Here is an 18,414-nt window from a genome sequence, read left to right as displayed (position 1 = left end):
AATACTGTATACGCAGGCAAGATTTAAAAACCGAGCTCGCTTCGGCAGTCTTCTTTCAGAGTTGCGGTCGATGTAGTATTTCTACATATAAAAAGCTGATCTAATGACATTCAGTGCAACAGATAGAACGCAAGCCTTCACGAAATTAATCTAATATGTCGGGCTTCGAATTGTATATTGTAAATACACTTCGGTCTTCTCAACGAGCATCAGGGATTGAGGGTATTAAAAGCATTGAGAATATCATTGCAATTACGAATGTCGCAAGCGCTACACGATCCTTCCGGGGGAAAGAGAAAGAGAAAAGAGAATGGTTGAGAAATGTAAAGAAAAAACATTGGAGGTAGGATTGAAAAAGTAATATGTATGTTTCTCTACAGAAATAGGCGCTGCAAATAGAAAATGTTACAAAACGTATAGTACCACGTATTCATATATAATGTATATATGCATATATGCATAATATATATATGCATAATACATTATAATGTATATATGTATATGTGTATATAATCTTAGTCTTAAAAGTATCGAATTACAGAAGTACATTCGTAAACATAACAGTACATTCGTAAACATAGTAGTACTTTGAAAAATCGTTAACATCTCAATTATGTTAAGTAATAATTGTAAAGGCATTCTCGCGAATCGCGGCTGATGGGAGAATAGCGATATATAGGCGTATGTGTGTGTGTGTGTTTTTGTGTGTTTGTGTGCATGTATTTATATACTAGCAGTAGCGTTCACTAATATAATAACACATTAATTGTACTAATAATAATGATATAACAACGATACGGCTAATAATGATAATATAAGTATACGAGTAGTATCACAAAATAATTATTATACAATTAAAACAGATGTATCTTGCTTATACAGATCTTACACATGTCTCAAACATTGTAACAATATCTTCAAGTAGTCGCAACCGTATAAATTATTTACATGCAACGAGAATGAGTGCGAGAAGAGCGGGGTTTCAAAGTAAAATATTTAAAAAAACAAAAGAAGAACGAAGAAAGAGGGGAAAGAGAAAACGTAACGGGGCTTCGGTGTTCGTTTATTCGTTCGAAGGAACAAGAATAAATTGCTTCTTCGTCAACGTCATAATACATTCGACATCCGTGCTTTCCAGAAAGTCCGAGTGCAAATCTCAATGCCTACGACTTCGTAGTCACGCGAGAAATGAAAGAGGGGCTCGTCAAAACTGTTCCCGCGTCTACAGAGACCCAGCTGAACAACGTTTATGGTTTCGTCGATTAATTCGACGTCAATCTTTCCTCGGCTAAGAGCGAGAACGTCGTCTGCCGTGCGATTTCTCAATTTCCAAATATTAAATATATTTGTAATTGGTCCCCAACTTACGAATCTGTCGCGTTAAAATCTACTTAAAAGTAAAAAACAAATTAATAAAGTTTTACACACGCTTCGTTTGCGCCGTTAGAGTTCGATTACCGAAAATTGTTTTTCGGTATTGTTTTGTTGAAGCAAAATTGACGCCAAATTAACGTCAAAGAAACCATAGACGGAAAATGAACCGGCCAAGTCTTGGTACACTCGGTGTGCCGCACCGAATTAATCTGTCAAAATTAGTCCTTACGAGAATACATCGATATAATTAATCGGCTACATATTTACAAAATTGTGCGACGAACGCTTAATTCTACCTTCGGGGAGGTGCGGCAGGGGACGTGCACCTCCCCGAAGAATTTACTCGCGATTACACCTCGCGAATTCCTGGCCGTTTGACAAACTAATTCGACTACTTTTCACGAGCACGGGCAAGGGGGACACCCGTAACAATCTTTATTGTTATTTATCTTACGTTTATTTAAATTAATAATTTTACACGTAATATTATGTAATAAATATAATTCTGTTTACTACACATCCAGAGCCGCGGCGGAACGGAGCGCGTTCCATTTTTTACTAAGCGTTCGAAATAATCGTCTCGGTAAAATCGTGAAAGAAACGTGTCAAATCCTCATCTCACTCTTTTCTTTCCCACTTTTTCCCTTTACCCTTACTTGTAACAAGGTTCATTCCAAGTATCGTTCAAGCCCGACTCCGTGCGAAAAGTAAAACGCGCGGTTACCTTATCGCAAGTCTAGCTTTTTGTACAAAAAAAAGAAGAATAGTCTGACAACGTAATGCTTAGCGTATTATCGCGCCAACTGAATTACGGTTATCAATATTCATAATAATTTCGCCTAGCTAATATAACGAAAGAAGAATCGAAAGAAGATCTCGATAGTTATGTTACGTAATAACTACACGTTCGATCCCGAAGCCAGTTGTGTGTTTCATGTAACTGTGCGCGCGCGCGCGCGTGTGTGTGTATGTGTAAATTCAACCGTCTAATAATTTATGTTTCTTCATATTTTATTCGTATATTTATTCTACGCGACGTTAGTCACGTATGTTAGTCTAAGATCGCGAACTCTCTCTCTCTTTCTCTTTCTCTCTAATAAAAAAACAGCAATCGACACAATCGCGATTTTAAATCTACACTCGGAGATTTTCCTCTTTCTCCTCTTTTCTCTCGCGCCGCCCGCACGATCCCCTATTTTGTCCTTCCCCTATCTAGAGTCCTCGTTCGAGAGAGTCATTGTTACGAAATCGAGTAGAAAAATCATTATCTAGTAATCAGCAGCACCCGCTGCTTACTTTAATCCCACGTATATGAATCTCTACGTATTTGTACTTCCACGTCGTCGATAAACGGGGGGGAAAAAAAGGCTGTCTCGCGTACGCCCGAGCCCCAGGGTCGAAAGTGATCCGCCGGAAACTCCCGGTAAAATGTCAGTTTTAACACCGCTTCTTAAAACTGTATTCTACCGTTCGTTCCTCTCGCCGCGTCTCACATCCCGCTTATTGTCACCCCAAACAAATTGCTCCGGAATTGTTTCCAGACTATACCCGCCGCGCATTTCTACACGCGGAATTTTGTCTTAAAATTTACCCTGAAAATCACGTAATCGCGGGACATGGCGTTTTCAAGGACCGTGTGAGTTTCTTGAAAATTTACCATACATCTTACTAGTATGCAAAATGTAAGTGTAATTACTACACTGAGAAAGAAAAAACTGTTGAGTCAAGCGGGTCTTTCTTGATTTAAACTATATGCTACAGTCGCTGTCAAACAAATATTTGTTAATTCACGTAAACATTTGTTAATTAAAAAATATATATTTGAATAAATTATATATGTTTAATTGAAAAACATATATAGTTGAATTAAAAATGTTAACTAAACATATTTAGTGATATATCAACAATGTTTTTTTTCTCAGTGTAGCGAAATTTCCAAAAACTCACAAAGTTCTTGAAAACGCGACGTTGTCCCACGATTACACTTTCAGGATAAGTTTTAAGAGGAAATTCTCCCCGTGTATTGTATTAATCAAATGTAACTCTGCAATCTGTAAACCTTTCTACAGCAATCTCTCTCTTGGCGCGTGTATCTTCTTCGTATATATACATACTTACGTACAAACACATAAATACATATACATGCACATATGTGCGTATATACATTTATATATGGATGTGCGTGTATATATGCGTAAATATATTTGCGCGCGTGTATACGTATTATGTAGTTATAACCACAAGGTAAATGTGTGTGTGTATGTGTGCAACCCCTGGTCCACAATCTTGCTGTAAGCTGTGAGGCATTTATTCCCCTCACTCTCACCTGGGATTGGTTAATTTCTTACGGCTCAAGGCTTACAGCTTACTTAAGTTTCTAATATATTGAAAAATCCATATGTATTTCTCTAGTTTCTAGTGTCTAGATAATAAAAATTTTTGGTTTCCTGTCTTAGGTCCAAAGGTGTAGCCGTGAGGTTGTCCCCACCGCTGATGAAAAAGGAGTTTCGGTGTCTCGGCTTTACCGCCTATACTTTACATAAAAAATAAACAAAAAAATGTTTTCTTTTACCTTAAAGACATGTTAAATACATACCTACTTTTGAATTTTGTATGTATTTTGTTATATTTCTAAAAAAAACCAACAAAAATGACATTGATTTTGATCCGTTCAAGGTGGCCTAAACCCCTTAAAGCAAGATTGTGGACCAGGGGTCGACAACATTGTTTTTATAAAGTCAGAGTGCTTCGGCGCGAATGGGACGTGCGCGCGCGGGAACACGAGATTTAGAAAACGTGTAAAAATTTCGGACCAATCTGGCCGCGCGTATTTCGCGTTCCTCCCCTCCCTGCCTGTGTATACCGCGATTCACGCTTTACATAAAGCTAAACGTAAGTGTTGGAACCTTGCTTTAAGTAAGCTGTAAGCCTTAAGCCGTAAGGAATTAATCGGTCACAGGTGAGAGTGAGGGGAATAAATGCCTGTGATTGGTTAATTTCTTACGGCTTAAGGCTTGCAGCTTACCTAAGTCCCAGTCTACAATAGATGATTTAAGCCCTAAGCTTTAAGAAATTGGCCAATCACGGTCAAGTATGAGTAGAATACGCGACTGTGATTAGTCAATTTCTTAAGGCTTAGGGCTTAAATCTCTATTGTAGATTGGGACTAAAGCAAGATTGTGGACCAACACTTACCCGCGATTGTCCTCTACGCGATTCGACTCTAACGTGCTCGCGGGAGATCGTTCCAATTTTCCTTTTTCATGACCGCGAAAGAGAACCGTAGGTGAACTATCGAGCTCTATCGAGACAGAAAAACGACACTTATTGTTAGATTTAAATCCGCTAAATTACGCAGGCATTTCCGCCCTTATTTAAAAAGTACTAAACAAGTGTAAAAGAACGAAAGTAGTACAATCAGTGCAAGTGCCACGTTGCTTCGTGATTTTACGCATTTAAAAATAGAGAAGATATTGTTTTTATTTTTTTAAATAATTTCACATTGTCACATTACAAGTATTAATATTGCACGTTTTGCGCTGGTTTATCCGAAAGTTTTGTTAGAGGAAATCAATTGTGTGCAAATATGCACGCGATTTCGATAAAAATACACGAATTGTTAAGAAACAAAAGTATAAAACTTGCTTCGTTTAAACAGAGTAAATTTCACACTTTAAAGATACATTTTCTAATTGCAGAATGTTATCGAAATTTAATTTGCGCGCGACTCTACCAATTTCTCTTCATTTCTGGTATTTGAGATGATGCGTGAGTTGAAGTAATTTCCATGTTTGAAAGAAGAGAAACTGGACGGGAAAGATCCACCGCGATGGCGGGTTCCCAGTATACATTTCTTTTAAATTAAACTCTCTATCAATGTTTGAATTACAAATTACTGTTAATATCAATTCACTCTCGGTTTTCTTTACTCGCGATAATTGTCCTTAGCTATTTAAAAAATCTTTTAACCAAGTAAACGTCCATTCCATTTGCAATCGTTTCAGCAGCACGCACAACTTCGGGAAACATGGCCCGAATTGTAAAGGGAGCAAAATTATGCATCCCTCCTTGTAGGTAGGGAAACGTTAAAATTTCATCATGTTGAAACAATGGTTGAGCCGTTGTCGTAAACGTTCCGCGTGTTTATCTCCTTAAAATCACCGGCACTACTTCTCGGCTTCTGCATGGTAAACTAATCAATTTACTCAATTTATTCGAAACTCTTGGTGGACCTTCACGGTAGCAACTTTGCTATCAAGTATCATACGCGAAGAATCGACAGTTAACAGTATCGTAACCGATAAGACATGAATTGTCAATACGGAAAAAAGAAGGCTCATGGTCCCACGATGTAACAAAGAAAAAATTAAGAAGAGAGTAAGAGAGAAAGAGAGAATGGGGGGGAGAAGAGAGAGAAAAACAGAGTGAAAAACGGAACGATCGTGCAAAAAGAGAATAACGTAATGAACGGAGGTTGCAAAAATGTTGTACAACGGATCTCCTCGGATTCTAGTCGTCGCATTGCGCGTTCGCGAAGAGGAGAAAACTCGGAAGAAACAGCAGGATCTCGTGAAAGCGCGAGACGCGTCGCGACGCGAGACACCGCCGACCGTTCTTAAGTACCGGGAGCGTTTCGTCAAGCTACTACGTGTCGAGAGTGGCGGAGCGCGCGAACGGCGCGGAAGACCGTTTCGCGCTTGCACCGGGGACGCTCTGCCTGTTACTGTTCCGGTTCTTGTCGCCGCGCGACAGCAGACCCTTGGCGGTCTCCTTGAGACTGCATCGCGGACGGAGACTGCTAACGTGTGTACGGCTACTGCTGTGTGTAAGAGGGTGGTGGTGTTGGTGGTTCACCACCAGGGATGCAGAAGACTCACCGGATTCCCAACCGTCCTCGTCGCCGGTGGTGTCGCACTCGCTACTGTCCGCTTCGCTCGACTCGCTCGGCGTCTCCTGCCCGCCCATCCCCAGCTGCACACCGTCGCCACCTCTGTTCGCCGCCGCTGGCACAGCTGGCGATATGTTGCCGCCCACGCTATGCATAAATAGACTCACCTGCAATTAAAAGGCACCGGTGATCGAATGTTCGCACCTCGCGCTCGATAAGATCTTGCTATTCGAATTTAAGTGGACCGTAATATTCAATTAATTTCATTCAAAGTTTGCCTAACCAAGTATTTGAAACGCTGTACGGCTGCTCTCAGAATTCTGATCCCAGCTGCAAAACGCCAAGTATCTAATGCCGAGTGTTTTACAAGACACCCGACACGCGTACGTTTGCTAAACTTTTCACATTTTTAATTATACTTTGCGAACACGAAACAAACTAACTTTAAAATCCGGACTGTAGAGCTTGTGATTTTTATCCTTGTGTGCATTGTCCAACCCTGACTTGTCTATCCGTAAAACGAGAGTGGGCGGCATGGGACCAAGACTCGCCAATGATCCAGTTCTAGGTTTCATGTGCGACATAACCATCGGTAATTCCATGGCCGTGCCGTCGCAGCTAAATGCCCTCGCCGATCTTTCAACGTGTAACTCTCCATAATTGTCGCACTCGGAATTCGTTTTCTCACGGACGAAAAATGTGTTGAACCAAAAATGAAACATCTTCTCCTGGAAGGTACGGTAAAAACACGCGGTTCGTTAATCTATCGTGCCGCATAGATTGACACAAGTATCGCGAACGTACGCACCTTTCGTTTCATTTTCGGCCTGTAGTTGTAAAACTCCACCCGTATATCTCCCGTCAGAGCGACGGGAGGATTGCTTTGCAATGGGATGCAGATAGAAGATGTACCTTTCGGAACCTCGCAATCGTGCGAAAATATCCTTTTGTTTGATTCCGAGATTACAAAATGCAGATCTAAAAATATAAGAGAGAATCCAGTTTTACGTCGATTACAACACGATCAGAAATTATTACGATAACTTTGCTCTACAGAGAAAAATAAGTACACGACAGAAGAATTTACACAGCAAGATCCAGCTTTGACATTATTATTATGTATGTACAAATAGAAGTCGCAGATAAAGAAATTGCGAAGCCAAAAGAAAAGGTCTTTATTTCTTAAATAAAAATTCGCGAAATACGAACAGCGACTGTTAACGGTAATCCGATTTATACAAGTTACTTACAGCCTTGGCCTCCGTTGAAAATTGGGGTTGGGTCCAGTTGTATTTTACGCAGTAATAACGTCACTGGTTCATACCTGACACCCTCTTGAAGAAGGGTAGCATAATAATCTACGTATCTTCTCTGCGACGGTATCGTTACGCCTTTCCTAGAGCGCAATAAAGTCGAATACATGAGACAATTGTCGACGATCGAGAGCGACCGAGAGCGCCGAGTCCTCAAAAGTACTCACCTATCGTGGGTCCGTTTGGTTCCGTAATAATTAAGGGCTTCCGTGGCAGTGGGAAACTGTTTGCTGTGAAGTAGATAACAGCACACCATCACACCCGTTCGACCTTTGCCCGCCTTGCAATGAACCGCGGCTACGTTGTCCTTGTCCTGGGACAGCCACGACTGCACGTCCTCGCAGAAAGGCTTGATCTGTTCCAGCTTTGGTGGATTGTGATCATCGAACGCGTAGGTAGCCACTCTCTGCTTGAACTTCTTGCAATCGTACGACCTCTCGGAACACCTGAAACATCGTGACATCGTGTCAAAGCAAATTAACGCGAACGAGATACTTTAACGACGCGCCGGTCGGTCTCTCCAAAGTACTTACAAGTTATAAATCTTATAATGGTCTTTATGTTTAGATTCCAGCAGCTTAACAACGTCATCAATATGATTTCTATACACTCCTTCCAGCTTCTCAGCAGGGAAACCCATCGCTATTAAATTCGCTTTAATATCTGATGTCACAATTGCTCGCTAAGGAATTTATTCAGCGTCGGTTGACCCGCATTAGTGCAAACGTAAACACAGTAGTCTAATATCTAATTACTTGTAACTATTCTACATACATAGGTGCAAAACAATTGGGCAAGGATACATGTGAGATCAAGATTAAAACCGTCCTCTGTGAAACGTTTGCGGCGTTTACTAACAAGCCCCTTTATGGGATTAGTCATCTTCATGTTGCTGATAGTATTGGCCATGCTTGGCTGGCTTTGTCTTAACTCTCCTGTCTCGACTTGGATCGGATCACCTTCAGCCACCTCCTCGGGAATCTCTTCTTCTGCCTTTTGACTCTCAAAGGTCCTTTTAACCTGCAACGGGCAACGTTACAGATAAGAAAACGGTTCGACTCGTTGCGAGAACGCGGTCCGACGGACTGAGACGTTAACGCAGGCCTCACCTGAGGCTTGTGAGCTTGCGAGGCGTCACATGAGCCCAGTTCTGGTCTTCTTTGTTCCTCCAGACAAACATGGAGAGGGGTTACGGAGGCCGAGATATGCTCAGAGATTTTACTGTTCAACCTGCCGCTGGTGGGTCTCCTGCAGGAAAAGCATATACCCATCAATTCCCAGAACATGTGTTCCTCTAATTAGGCATTCTTCTCATCGGGCATGTCGCGTCTCTCCACCGTGAAGCTCCGGCGCTGGCTCTTGATCGGACCATCTTACGACGGCATGTCATCACCATCGCCGGCGCGGCGCGATATCACACGGCGAGAGCCCGCGGCGAGCGACCTCGGTCGGGGCAGCTGTCCAGATATTCCGTCGAGTCGCAGGGGCGGGCGGGCGCGGAATATAAGGAATGCACACCGCGCACTCGTTCACAGGCTCCGTAACTGAACCGAGCCACCACTAAAAACACCGGCCTCCGGGTCGTTGCATCGTCCACCGTTCTCCAGTTCGTTCAGACGGGCATTCCTGCTCGAAAAATGACAAAGATGACACAATCGTCGTCGTCGGCTCTCGGGGGCAGCGGAGGAGGAGAGAGAGAGACAGAGAGCTCGGAAGCTCCACACCTTTACCTCCGAAGGAGATGGAGAGAACTCGGCGAACGGAGGTAGGAAGGATCGCGGGGGTACCGAGCGGTCCGTCGCGTCCGCCGATGACCTACACTCGCGCGTGTTTACGCCGTACGCGGACACTGGACCCGCGGGAGGAACGGCAGGTTAGCATCGCGCCCGCGATCGAGCCGATCGATGCGATACGCGATCGCGATGCGATGCGTCGCGTTGCGTCGCGACGGGACACAATACGCGACGCGACGCGACGAGGGACACGGAGACGCGCGGCGCGAGACGTCGCGTCGCACCAGCCCGCGTACGCTTCGCCGTGCCGCTTACCCAGGCCGGACGGTGACGACGGGGGCCCCGCGAGGTGCCGCGGGAGAGACGGCGACGGGACGTGCGGACGAGGCAGGGTTTTAGGTTAAGCGCGTTCGCACTCGCTACGGTGGAGAGAGAGGCGGCGAGAGAAGCGGCGCTCTCGCTCCCACTTGCGCGCGCTCGGCGGCGGCGGCGGCGGCGGCGGCGGCGACGCGTTCGTTTCTCGCGATCGACGGCGGCGGCGATGGAGCGGGTTTCATAGCGCGGAGCCGTACGCGACCTCGTGCACTGTCCCGCGGACACGTCGCGCGTTACCTCTTCCGCGGATGAGACTGGCCGGGGGGGAGGGGGAGGGTGGATGGTCCGAGCGCGGCGAGACGGACTCGGCGAGTTGAAGCCGAGCGGCTGACATGCTCGCTCTCCTTCCCTCTCTCTCTCTCTTCCCCCTTCCCTCGCTCGCTCGCTCGCTCACTCTTTCTCTGCCCCGTGCGGATGGACGGACGACGACGACGGTCGCCGTCGGCCTCGCGTACGTTACCCGGGGCGGCGAGGGGCGGCTGGCTGCTGCTCCGCGGCGGAACGGCGGTGTATTACCGGCACCTCGCTTCGCGGCAGCGTCGCCGACGGCACGTAGTACGCTCGACACGCGTCGTTAACGTTAACGCCATGACAGCGTGTGCGTGTACGTGCGCGCGCGAGTATGCGTGTCTCTTTTCTCCGCTCTCCCGCCCCCCCCTTGATCCCCGCGGTCCCCCCCACCCCCTCCCGCCGCTCCGCGTTTCGTTCCGTTCCGTTCCGTTTCGTTCCGCGGACGCACGCACGCACGCACGTATGTACGCATGCACGCACCAAGCGCGGACGCCCCGCGTACGCACGCTCGGCCCGTTCTCGCGTTTCTCATTCAGCGCGCGCGCTCCGCTCGCGTCATCGCGAGCGAATCGCGGGGTCTCTCTCTCTCGGCGATCCGCCGGAGGAGCGCAGGAGGCGCGAGGAGAGGCCGTTTCCCGCGTCGCTCTCTTGAGCGGAAGAAAAGGGTCGTAACCGTTTGCGATTCCGTCGCGAGGCCCGGAGTTGCCGTCGGGAGTCAACGCACGGGGAATCGCCGTAGACGTGCCGTCTCGCGTCCCGCGCGCTGCGTCGCGGGGCGACGCGCGACAGTTCTTTGTGCGCGCCGACTTTACGTCTTGCGACGGGTGTCGTAAACGGCCGCGACAATCTCACGCTATACGGCGAAAAGTGAATTGCTTTGCCTCTTATCGTCCCTTCGTAAAGAGACAAGCCGCTCACTTTTGTCACTTTCGGCAGAGGAAAGTCCTCCATTACGAGATACCCGAAATAAAATGACGGCGACTGACGCTAGCTCTCGGCTAGGAATGCGAACTCGATGCCCGGGTGATTTGAGTACAGCTAGACATAATGTGTTAACGTATTGCCGTGGCCGAGTGCACAGCATAAAGAGAGAACGCGTCGAATGGCCGTGCTGTTACAACAAAGACTTAACATATACGTCGTTTTCAGTTTTCTGGCGGACACAAACGCGTTATATATATCTGTTACATCTGGCCGCTATGTTTGGATATCGGATATACAAACGCGTAATGTTTGGATAATGCAAATGTTTCATTTCCGACACGAAATGCCGGGCGAGCAACGGGCACAATAGGCGACAGATGCACGGCAAGATGCTTACATTTTTATAACCGACTGATCCTGTCCGTCTCGATTGCTCTACCACTGTACAATCACTGAGAAACTATGCGCCAGACGAAATAACCATTTAATTTTAAGTTTAGCTTGGGCCGACGAAAGCACTGTGTGCCGAAACGCGTCCGCGGATCTGTACTTCAACTGTAACATGTTGAAGTTTAAAATGTATATAATTGATTTGAATAGTGATGCAAAGAAATATTAGGGAGAGCGAAACACCGTTTATCTAATGGCAAGGACACGTTCGCTGAAGATGACTAAGTAGAGTCGAAACGTTAATATTTTTATTTTATTTTATGTCTAAATTTTAATTGTATCTTTAATACTGTTTATAAGTTGTTGGCGTCGTTATACGCTTTATCCTTGTTGGTGACATAAACCAATTTTAGCGCGTAATAATATTGGCCTTAAATTCTTAAAAATTCTTCTACATATCGATTTGTTAACTTTCCCGCTCGTCACCATTGGCCCCCCTTTATTTACTTGTCGCTGACACTTTTTGTTAGCAATACGAAAGCAACTTGCGCCCACGCTATCTGGGATTCTAAAGTGACAGTTGTAGGTCGCCAACGTCCAAATTCAATGGCAAATCTCTCCTCGCAACGATTACACGCTCGAACAACCAATCTGCCACCAAATCTCCCAAGGGCAATAGATTCGTGGCGGTGCCCCAACAGGTGATGCCTATTTTGCGGAAACCCTGCTGTCTCATATTAGGAGCCTGTGTCTCATAATAGGAGACTACCCTCTGTGCAAGGCGAATTTTGGCGACTGTTTGGCACGTGTGCCAAAAAAATCGCCTACCGCAAGATACAGAATTGACCCTCAGGCCCTTATTCGTGCTCGTCGCGACAGATTATCGCGAACCTCCGCCGCGTCCCCGTTTCTACGATTATTCGTTTTACCTCGACGACTTTTGTCGGAAGCCTAAGAGCGCCCGGTGGCGGATCGACGCGGTCGGATATACTCGAGATAATCGTGGAGGAACTGTTAACGCTCGAGGCGTCGCATCCCTTTTGTGCGGCGTCTCCTCAAATGAGAGACGCCCGATACACTTATCGCGCGTGCGGTCGCGCAATTATCCGAGACAATTGTTCTAAGTAATCCAAGCGACGGGGTCCTTTTCTCTTCAGAATTGTCCCCTTTTGGGATGCAACACCGTATCTCGCCTCTTCCCTGCCCTTTTCTATACCTGAGCCCAATAACGATTTCGTTCCAGCGTGGAGAATGAACCGTTCTGCCGGCGCTTCTTTCGGTGACGCTTTTTCTTTCCTCGCGTGCTTGCAGGTGTTTTCGGAACCGAGAGCCCGAGCGAGAGGCGAGCGGAAATCGGTTTTATTCTTTCTCTGATCTCGCGTCTCCGCCCGTACGGTACAACTCGATCGTGAACCGGCACCCTTTGGCCTCTTTCACGGCTCTTCTTTCATTTTTTTGTTCTTCTCTTTAAAAGGACGACACAAAAAGAAGATCCCGTTCGTTTGCATCCTCCCCTATCGCCGTCCTTTTTTTCCCTTCTGAAATTCGTAGCTCGCTTTCGTCGCTAACGCGGTAAGTGCCGAGAGCCCGAAACGAATTTCTCAGTTTTCCCCGAGTCCGGCGAAACTCGGGGATGAGAAAAAGATGTTCCTCCCGGATCGCGCTCTTCCTGAAAACGTGCTGACGAAAGGTGCTTTGTCCCTTGAATGCACACCTGCGATCCCACCCCAAAATCCCGGCTCTCCTCTTCCACATTTTCTGATGCAATCTAAGGCGCTCGATGAAGCGCCATCAAATATTTCTATTAGTTCGGTTCTTTCAATTGCGCGGATCTAACTCGGTTCTCGGAAAGTCTTGTCAGGAAATGGACGTTGGGGCGTTTTCTCTAAATCCATTTATTTCCTGGTAATACATGTGTCACATCTTTTTTTCAATTGTGCGCAGTCTGATTTAATTTTAAATAGTCTCCGATGATATTTTTGCAAAAGTGCGAATGTCTACCGAATTGCTATGCGCGTGGTTTATTTTCTTTCGGTACTTCTCGATACACAAGTCTTTTTACAATCTTGCTAAAGTAAAACCGTTTTGATTCCGAAATGACAAATTAGCTAACACTGGATATTGAATTAAACCTGAAATTTTCATATTCCACCAAATGTCTGTATATTGTATAGTGTGCTCTATTTACTCTATTATATTTCTTTACATATATTTACAAGTGTGGAATTGAATAGCACACATAAGCACTGCTAGATATTAACTGCGTAGAATTTAGATTTCGTAACAATTTCATTTTGAGATTGGAAGGCAAAGTATATTACACTGAAGCGTAATTATTGTACATTGTAAAACTATAGTAACTTAGTGGTTTCAATAAATATAATTTGTTTATATACATATACTTGTAAATGTCCGTAATTTTTCTCTTAATTTTCTGTAAAATCTATTAATAACGATATTAACCTATTTCGAATAACTAAATATTATAAATATTAAAAAAATATTACAAGCAATAATTTAATATGCAAAACAATGGTACCTTTTCACAGTTGCAGTTATATAAAGAAATGACAATGAGACTCAAAATTGAAATAATATGTTAATAATAGAATACACAGAAATGCACAATTGTATGTACATACTACCGTTTAAAAAGGCATAATATACATATATGTATAATATTAATACCTGTGAAATCATATTTTATATAAAAATCTCATGTGACATTGACGTAAAGTTCAAGAGTTTATCCCAAAATTCGCAAATTGATATAATTTTCGCACTGTGTTAACGCGATTAACAATCGAAAATTGTTTTTCACACAATTTAATACTCCGTTATACATTTACTCATATACACAAATTTTGGACATACCTGTCATTGGATTTAATTATTATTTATTTCATTTGTATCATATTATAGAAAAATTGTATCTCGAATTATTAATACTTATTAATTTTTTTCCTTTCGTGAAACAAAATTATAATTTATCTAATAGATTCACAACATATTATATTCTCTACAAAAGAAATCAAATAAAATAAAATAAAAAATTTTGAAATAAGATTAAATAACATCCAGGCCATTCATTGTCATTATAGACAATGAATTTAATGTAATACTCGGAGAAATATTCCAATTGATGTTATTATACAATTTTTCCTACGATGTCTTTTACTATGGAATTATAAACACTTCGCTCGATGATTCTACTCGCGCTACTTCAACATCATAATGTTTCCATAAAAATTCTTTAACGTTCACGACGAGGAAACCACTCGCAACAGTATCGACGATTGTAGTTTCGTAACGAAGCAGAATATCACTGTCATCGTTGTCGTAACAGCTATGTAACACACGAAGAACTGTGAAAAAAAAAACAGTCACGGACAGCAATTAACAAAGGATAAATTTCTTTCCTTAATCTAGATCCAGCTGCCTCGTGCTGAGCGTTCCCGTGTGCAGTTTTGAAGTTCTCATTTTTCTGAACGATTTCAGCAAGTCCTCCATCGTGATGGGCCGCACGGTATCGTGAAATTCTTCGTCATATTCATCTTCTGTGTTGTTCTCGCACTTGAGTCCGTCGCTGTGAATTAACAAGACATTATAGAAGCTGTGGTACGCGACTTTAATTTTTAAAACTCGAACAGTTCGCGACACTCGATTCACTTTCTGTACAACATTTAATACGTACTGCGAGCATAAATAGTCTCTAATACGATATATAGACGCGTTCCGACAAAGTTCTTGCAAATCAGACCCAGAAAAGCCTTCTGTATGTTTCGCCAACGTTGAGATCTCTACGTTGTCTGCAGTTGGCTCGTTTTTCAATATCAATTGCAATACTTTTACCCGCTGCTGCTCATTCTGGAACAGATATATGGGCATTATATTCCATAATTATGTATTATATAGATTTTAAGATTGCATATAAATATACATACTGGCAATCCAACGTGGAAGGTCGCTGGCATACGACGCAGAATTGCCTTATCTAAATCCTGTGGCCTATTAGTGGCTCCCATTATAATCACGGTGCAGTCAGGATCGGTTATCAAACCGTCCCACATTGACATAAACTGGGCCTTCATCATCGCCGTGGCCTCGTGATCCTGTGAATTGCGCGATCTCAAAAACGAATCTGCCAACGTTCAAGGTATATTAAAACAAGAAATTTTATTCACCACATAATAAATCTATCGCATTAAACTGTACGTATTAACGGTATCTACGATAATGACGAATTACATTATTAAATTGTATCAAAAGCATATAAAGCTGTAGCGAAAGTTGTTTTACAAAAGGCTGAAGAACGAGGACCTTTAATAAAATATTCTAAAATAAATCGAGATACAATGATTATTCTTGGCGACGTACCTATCTCGTCAACGAAAATAATGCAGGGCTGCAGTTTCACCGCTAACGAGAAAACGGCGGAGGCCAGCTTCTGGCTCTCCCCGTACCACTTGTCAGTCAAAATGCTCACGTCAAGATTTATGAAGCGTGTTTTCGCGTCCCGAGCGGTAGCCTTGGCGATCATGGTCTTGCCGCAACCTGGCGGACCGTACAGCAATACTCCCTGAAAGCGGCAAGCGCAGGACACATCTGAGATACTAATTTCTTGTCGAGGGACACGAATCTGATACCTTGGGCGCTTGAGTCAACTGTGAATCTTCGAACAACTCCTTTCTCTGTATTGGCAGGATGACTGTCTCCTTGAGCTCTTGAATAACGTTGTCCAGACCAGCGATACTGCTCCACGATACCTTAATGTCGCTTGGATCCACCAGATGATTGGCTATTATCATTTCGTAGTCTGTCAACTGGTCCATGTCAAAGGATCGCGCATACGTGTCGCTCTCTGCCAACTTGCGCAACTGCTCTCGAGCCTGTGAAACAACTTGTGCGTATAAGACACTAAGCAGTCAAAGGTTCAGGCATTATTTGCGAAATCAAGACAATAAGCAGCCCTGAAATTGTCCCGAGAAGGCACGTAAGATGATTTCGAACCTTCTTCTTGGCCCTTTGCTTGGTACTCCTGGTAGGATCAAGCTGACTGATGAGCCATCGCATGCTGAAGAAACCGATCGCCGCGACGCACGTCAACCTCGCCACCAGCATCAGCACCTCCTGCCGCGTGAGGCCAGCGCTCGCTGCCATGTTCATCGTACGCTGGGAACACTCTACGCTACGAGACTTACCGCGTTGTGCTGAAACATCGGACGCGGTTACACTCTGGGACAAGAGGGTACAAATGTACTCAGGAAATAAACGCGACAGTTGTGGACTGTTGAGTGAAAACAGAAAAGTCACGATAACGCGACCAATGTTCGGGACGAAAACGAGCCTGAAGTTCGAGACGTCTCAACGAAGAGAGGCTGACGTTTCGCTGGTAGCCGTTTGTCATAACGCGAAGAAGTCACGAAGAAACCGCGACAGCCCGATTCGTGCGAGAAACGGCGGTTCGCCCGCGGTCATTACCGAATCTGCCTGTGCTGGCCTGGAACGCGCGCCGAGGGCTCCTCCGGTCACCTCCAGTCCAGTGCGTGGCTCCTGGCGACCTAACCTGTCCCGGACTCGCGATTTCGCTGAGCGAGGAAAGTGGACGACAACTTGGAGGTTAGAGCGGAACGCGAGAAAGCGGGAGGCATGCGCGGTGCACTGCGCTAACGTCGCGCTCCAAGCCTCCCGTTGAGCAACGAGAGGATTGTAAAATTGGCCGCGTTCGGCAGATACAACTGCTGAGTGAGCGCTCAATATGATTGGTTAATACTTTTAGATCCAGCCAATCATATTAAGAAATCATGGGGCGCTCGCTCAACAGTTGTGTCTGCTAAAGGCCTTCACACATAAAATTCCGTAAGGGTGCATCCCGATGGAAGAAGAAATTGCGGAACGGAACAGTTACGGAAAAGAGATATGGTGGGGGTTAACCAATCAGAATAATTCCGGTTCAGTTCCGTTCCGGTTTTCGATGGATGGGCTCCCCATGGCACGGAGCTGTTGCGGAACGGAAAAGAAACGGAAAACTTTCTAACCTCAACAGTACAGGGGCCCGATTCTCGAAATCATTCGAAGAAGAAACGTATACGAACATTCTGCTCTGACAGAAAAGTTGAAAGTCGATTGGTTGAAGCCATGCGAACAGCCAATCAACTTGCAACTTTTCTGTAAGAGCAGAAATTTCGCATACGTTTCTCCTTCGAACAAATTCAAGAATCGAGCCCCAGAGAGCAGATCGAGAGTATTCGGAAAGTATCTGATTGCTTTACATAATTTTTGTGCTTGCTTGTGTTATAATTTTGTCATTTTTATCACTTCCACGAAAGAAGCAATGTCATTGGTACGTTATTATATAGAAAATACAATATATATATATATATATATATATATATATATATATATATATATATATTAGAATATTATCTCACATGTACTTTCACGTAAATTCAATTATTTAACATTAAACACATAACACTTATAAAATAGATTGAGTTAAATTGTTCTTATCACAAATTAAAAGGTAGATAAAATTGACAATATATGATATTTTATTCATTACCAGAAATTCAAATGTGGATATTGTGGCTGGATTCTTTGGGACAAAAATGGGACAATATCACATGGTTGCTTTAAAAATTGTAAAGAGTTAATAATGGACGAAGATAGAAATCTCTTTAGAAAAGGTATACAGGGTGATTCAAAATAGGTATAGTGTCCCTGAAATGTCGTATTCCTGATTAAATTCTAAGACGATTTTTCTCTTACCAAAATGTTCTCCGAAGCTTAGTTTTTGAATTATTCAAAGAAATAGTCAGCGAATAACTGGCCGAGTACAAGAGGCAGACAGGAGCGGCGCACCGCCGCGACGCCCGGCGGCTCACGCGGGGCGGTCAGCTGAGCGATCAGCTGCAGCGTTGCACACGCACATCTCTCTCTCTCTCTCTTACTCACTCACTCACTCACTCACTCACTCACTGACTATTTATTTATATGACAAAACTAGCTGCGAGTATTTGACAGTGAAAACCGTCTACGTAAACTTTCAGTTAGGAATACGACTATTTCTGTCACTCACTTACCGTCGTAAAGATGCGACGTACTTGGTGTTGTTGCTAATTTCTGG

At 44.1% G+C, this 18,414-nt stretch overlaps 2 protein-coding genes and 1 long non-coding RNA gene across 6 annotated transcripts in view; 1 reads left to right on the top strand and 2 right to left on the bottom strand.

Annotated features, from left to right (window-relative positions):
• The window catches only part of LOC105558562 (phosphatidylinositol 3,4,5-trisphosphate 3-phosphatase and dual-specificity protein phosphatase PTEN), a 22,561-nt gene extending 12,386 nt beyond the window's left edge, over nt 1–10,175 (bottom strand). For 2 of the 4 annotated variants that reach the window (XM_012006309.1, XM_012006310.1), the window contains exons 1-9: nt 9,306–9,751; nt 8,685–9,201; nt 8,379–8,595; nt 8,109–8,238; nt 7,743–8,021; nt 7,513–7,658; nt 7,071–7,240; nt 6,706–6,990; nt 6,252–6,429 (exon numbers count right to left, since the gene is read on the bottom strand). In XM_012006309.1, the coding sequence (XP_011861699.1) occupies nt 6,252–6,429; nt 6,706–6,990; nt 7,071–7,240; nt 7,513–7,658; nt 7,743–8,021; nt 8,109–8,238; nt 8,379–8,595; nt 8,685–8,861 (1,582 nt within the window). In that variant the 5' untranslated portion in view covers nt 8,862–9,201; nt 9,306–9,751. Of the gene's footprint in view, nt 1–4,527; nt 6,430–6,705; nt 6,991–7,070; nt 7,241–7,512; nt 7,659–7,742; nt 8,022–8,108; nt 8,239–8,378; nt 8,596–8,684; nt 9,202–9,305; nt 9,753–10,077 lie in introns of those variants that run through there. The other 2 variants (XM_012006308.1, XM_012006307.1) reach the window with 2 other exon arrangements.
• Nucleotides 10,176–14,294: 4,119 nt separating this feature from the next.
• Nucleotides 14,295–16,980, bottom strand: LOC105558561 (ATPase family AAA domain-containing protein 1-like). The gene is made up of 7 exons (XM_012006306.1): nt 16,770–16,980; nt 16,299–16,498; nt 15,935–16,177; nt 15,666–15,867; nt 15,233–15,429; nt 14,983–15,155; nt 14,295–14,874 (listed from the first exon to the last, which is right to left on the bottom strand). Exons 2-7 carry the CDS (start codon nt 16,452–16,454, stop codon nt 14,709–14,711), a joined length of 1,137 nt encoding a protein of 378 aa, XP_011861696.1. The 5' UTR covers nt 16,455–16,498; nt 16,770–16,980; the 3' UTR covers nt 14,295–14,708.
• A 470-nt stretch (nt 16,981–17,450) lies between these two features.
• LOC105558560 lies at nt 17,451–17,974 on the top strand. Its single transcript, XR_001008679.1, has 2 exons — nt 17,451–17,631; nt 17,854–17,974. It is a non-coding gene; the product is annotated as an uncharacterized LOC105558560 (long non-coding RNA).
• Nucleotides 17,975–18,414: the final 440 nt, after the last annotated feature.

The sequence above is a fragment of the Vollenhovia emeryi genome, unplaced genomic scaffold (assembly GCF_000949405.1).
Source record: "Vollenhovia emeryi isolate VEMERY1.0 unplaced genomic scaffold, V.emery_V1.0 DF939332.1, whole genome shotgun sequence".
In the NCBI taxonomy this organism is placed as follows: domain Eukaryota; kingdom Metazoa; phylum Arthropoda; class Insecta; order Hymenoptera; family Formicidae; genus Vollenhovia; species Vollenhovia emeryi.
This window is presented reverse-complemented; position numbering and strand designations above follow the sequence as displayed.